The following is a 3,709-nucleotide window of genomic DNA, read 5'->3' on the forward strand; positions in this document are numbered from 1 at the left end:
CTTTCACTAAGTGTATTGTATTTCACAACAAATAATATTAATGTGAAGATAACGATGAAAAATATTATCTTTTTGTTTATAATAGATTTTTATGAATTCTCGTCAATATTTGATACCATTTAAGAATTCTTTCATGACTTATCTATTTATCTACTTATCTATTTATCCATTTCAGAGATTAGTTTGACTAATAATAATAGATTTCTTTTAAAAAAACAAAGCTTTGATTTCCATTGACGTAGGCAATTTAAAAAATTATTTTATTAATACTAACTCCGCGAAGAAATATATATTTTTCTTGAATCAATTATGTTAGATTTCGTCAATAAAATTAATATCAGATTCGTTTAGTATTGATAAGTGTTATCTTTATTTTTTGAAGATGTAAGAATTTTTTCAGAGTATGACTAATTAAAGATTTTATCGAAATTCTCAATGTCGTCCTTGATGTCAAGAATTAAATAATAACGATGTAATTATTTTATTCGTTTAGATTTAAATATCAATCTACACAATTAATTTTTTACGAATTCGTGAACAAATATAAAGTTTAAATCCCCAGTAACATTCCTTTTCATTTGTAATATTGAAACTGAACTCGGGAAAATTATTTTCTAATTTTTGTAATCCAAGCAGACCATTTACGTTTAATGAAACATTGTTACATTTAAACAACATTTAACCAAGCTTTTATGGTGTATAAAAATAAATGGACATTATTAACGTTAAATATATATTTATTAAACCATCAAATTATCTCGTAAAAAACAATATTTTAAACTAGTAAAAAAATCGTTAAATATTTTATAATATTAATACTTATAATGGTTTAAAACGTATCTTTGAAGCGTTATGTTTTAGTTCAAACGTGTAAAATTGATTTTCACAAAATGCGCTTATTACATCTAAAATCAGATATATATTTCAATTAATTCTTTATGAATTATCAAAGTGCCTTTAAGTTGAGTCAATAAAATTTTTTTAACATAATTCCATGAAAATCAGATTTAAAGGAGGTAATAATGTACGTTGCTATTTCAATAGAGATTCAGATAAATATTCAATAGAGAAAAAAAAATAATTTTTTAGTATGAATTACTTGTACTACTAAAATGTCTTTGAGTTGAGTCAACAAAAATATTTTTAACATAATTTCCATAAAAATCAAGGAGTTAATGATGTACGTTGCTATTGTCAATAGAGATTGTAAATGAGGTAGCACGTTCAACTTGCGAGAGTAGCAGCCGTACCTGAGCAGCGAGTAAGCTCCGGATTTACTCCCACCAGGCAGCGATTCATCGCGAGAGCGTCGGACAGGGCCGCGCGCGATTACACGTAACCCTGCCGAGGTGACGACACGCCGTGTCCGCGCCGTGCCGTGCGTCGTCGGAGAGCGTTGGAAATTTATAATTCGAACGATTCGCGCTTGTTGCAGCATCAAATCGTGAAATACCATACGGAGAGATTACGTTTTTGAGCGAGCGATCGTGGGTGCCAGTAATCAAACGCTTTCGATAGTTTCGTGTTCGGATTCTCGCGAAAGTTCAGTGAATCCGTCGTGCGTGCATCGCGTGATCTTCTTCGCCGGCGAAAAAAAAAGTGAGCGAGAAAGGTATTCGAATATCCCGAGACGAAATCTTCGCGCACAAGTACTCGTCGGCAGCATTGGTTGAATTTATGATCCTGACCGGAGTATCACGGATTTCGCGGTCACGAGTCAACGGCCTTATCACGTCCCGAGCACCATCGGGCCACGTTCGAGCGCGTGAATCTTAATTTTGGACGGTCCACGCGATACGAAGACACGTAATAAGTCGTCATCGTGATAAAATTAAGGGGGTGTTATCTCCCCCGATGATATCCTCGAGCGACTTGAGACCTGAAGAGACCTGCGAGAGGAAACGGCGGAGTAGATAAATCTCGGCGACAAGAGACTTCCCGAGAAACGATCGCGAGAGACGATCCACCGTCGAATTGCGTGGGAATCGGTAGAGCGCATAATTTCTCTCGCACAACGAAGTGAGGGTGAGGAAGTGAGAGAAACCTTGGCAAGAAACCTGATTCGAACTTGAAGAGACGTCGCAATTATTACGATATCATTATCATTAAATAAGCGGCGCGAAGAGGGAAGTGGAACAGCGGTTTGCGGAACGTGATTCGAATTTGAGGACATCGTGATTACAATACGATATTATTATCGTTGAACAACAAGCGACGGAAAAAAGAGAGGAGAGGGAAGCGGTGGAAGTTGAAGCGATTTCTCGTGAAAAAGAAAAAAACGAGGCGTGAATCGTGACCGGCGCCACGCACGGCAGTGTACGGGGGAGAGAGGAGAGGAGAGGGGAGAGAGAGAGAGAGAGAGAGAGAGAGAGAGAGAACGCACGCGAAGGTGGGAGGCAGGAGAAAGAGGGCGCCAGCACGAATATCGCGCGCGCGGTCGCGAGACTGACTCGGATTGACTCGGAGCGACAGAGCGTCGTGTGGGCGCGAATGTTTCCTCTGTGCGTCGCCGACTTGCCGCGCGCGAGTTGTGCCTGTCAGTGAGCCCGCGGACGCGAAACTAACCTAATCTCGCGCCGCATCTCGCGCATTCGTGGCGTTTGCGTGGCGTGTCCGTGTCGTGCCGCGTGTGCGTGCATGCGTATGGTCTCAGTACGGTTTTCTTCCGCGTTTACGCGTCATTGACGTCACTGCTCGATTCAATCTTCGCCGATTTGACCAAGCTCAATCGGGAGAGTCTCTCGGTTTCCGGAGCGGAGCTCGCGGAAGAGAAAGAGAGTAGCGAAGAATCCGCCCGCATCTCTCACGAGATATATACCGTCACGTGACAGGAGCGCGTGAGCCGACGTGACTCTCGCGGGTCCGGAGAGGGTTCTCGCGGGGCGACGATAACGACTGGTGGTGGGCGAGGAGCGAAGAGGAGAGGAAAGCGCGAGGGCGGAAACGATCGTCGCGGAGATTTCGGAGAGGCGAGCGGTATCACCGCCATTCTATGCGGCAAGATGATGGAGACGCAGAATTATTGGGAGGACACCTCCGCGCATTCGATGCAGGTGAAATACGAGAGGTGAGTGCCGTGCCCACGTGCGCGCCCGTTTCGCGCGAGATCGAGATTTTAAAAGCCGAGCCCGAATCGAGTAAACTCGGAGAGAGATGAGACTTTGAGCGCGTTCTTTTCTACCTGCGAAAGACCTTGTTTACGAGAGATGTAGAATGTAGAAGGATATCGTTAAGGACGTATTATATGTATTTTTCAGAATAATGAAAATTTACACATTATTTTCGATCGCGTTTGTACAGAAGTAAATACAAAAAAATTTGGCGACGATTTAGAACTTGGATCAAAAATTATTTTTTATGTAAGAGATATTATTTCTTTTTATTCTGCGTTCTAATGAAAATTTTTGGAAATGTGTTACAAAATGATTAAAAAATTTCATTTATTTTTCAATATTTTAGCTTTAGATGCACGGATTTTAATTGTTCCATAAATGAACAAAACATTAATTTTTTTTAATCTTTTTAACTAATTTCTAAATCATAATGAAACTTTGCAAAGTAACTTTGTAAAGTATTTTGAATACGTAAATTTTTGTCATTGTTTTTTCAATTTTAGCTTATAACAGAAATAACAAATAAAGTAAATAAATAATAAAAATGTATCCAAAAAATATATAATGTTAGAAACAAGACTTTATGTATATATATA

General features: G+C 39.6%; 1 protein-coding gene across 1 annotated transcript in view; it reads left to right on the plus strand.

Moving 5' to 3' along the window:
* Positions 1-1,412: 1,412 nt before the first annotated feature.
* Positions 1,413-3,709, plus strand: part of LOC108690447 (hairy/enhancer-of-split related with YRPW motif protein 2) — a 52,333-nt gene continuing 50,036 nt past the window's right edge. Inside the window, exon 1 of the mRNA XM_018197742.1 lies at positions 1,413-3,067. Coding sequence (XP_018053231.1) covers positions 3,003-3,067 — 65 coding nt within the window. The 5' untranslated portion in view covers positions 1,413-3,002. The remainder of the gene's footprint in view (positions 3,068-3,709) is intronic.

The sequence above is a fragment of the Atta colombica genome, unplaced genomic scaffold (genome assembly GCF_001594045.1).
Source record: "Atta colombica isolate Treedump-2 unplaced genomic scaffold, Acol1.0 scaffold321, whole genome shotgun sequence".
NCBI lineage: Eukaryota > Metazoa > Arthropoda > Insecta > Hymenoptera > Formicidae > Atta > Atta colombica.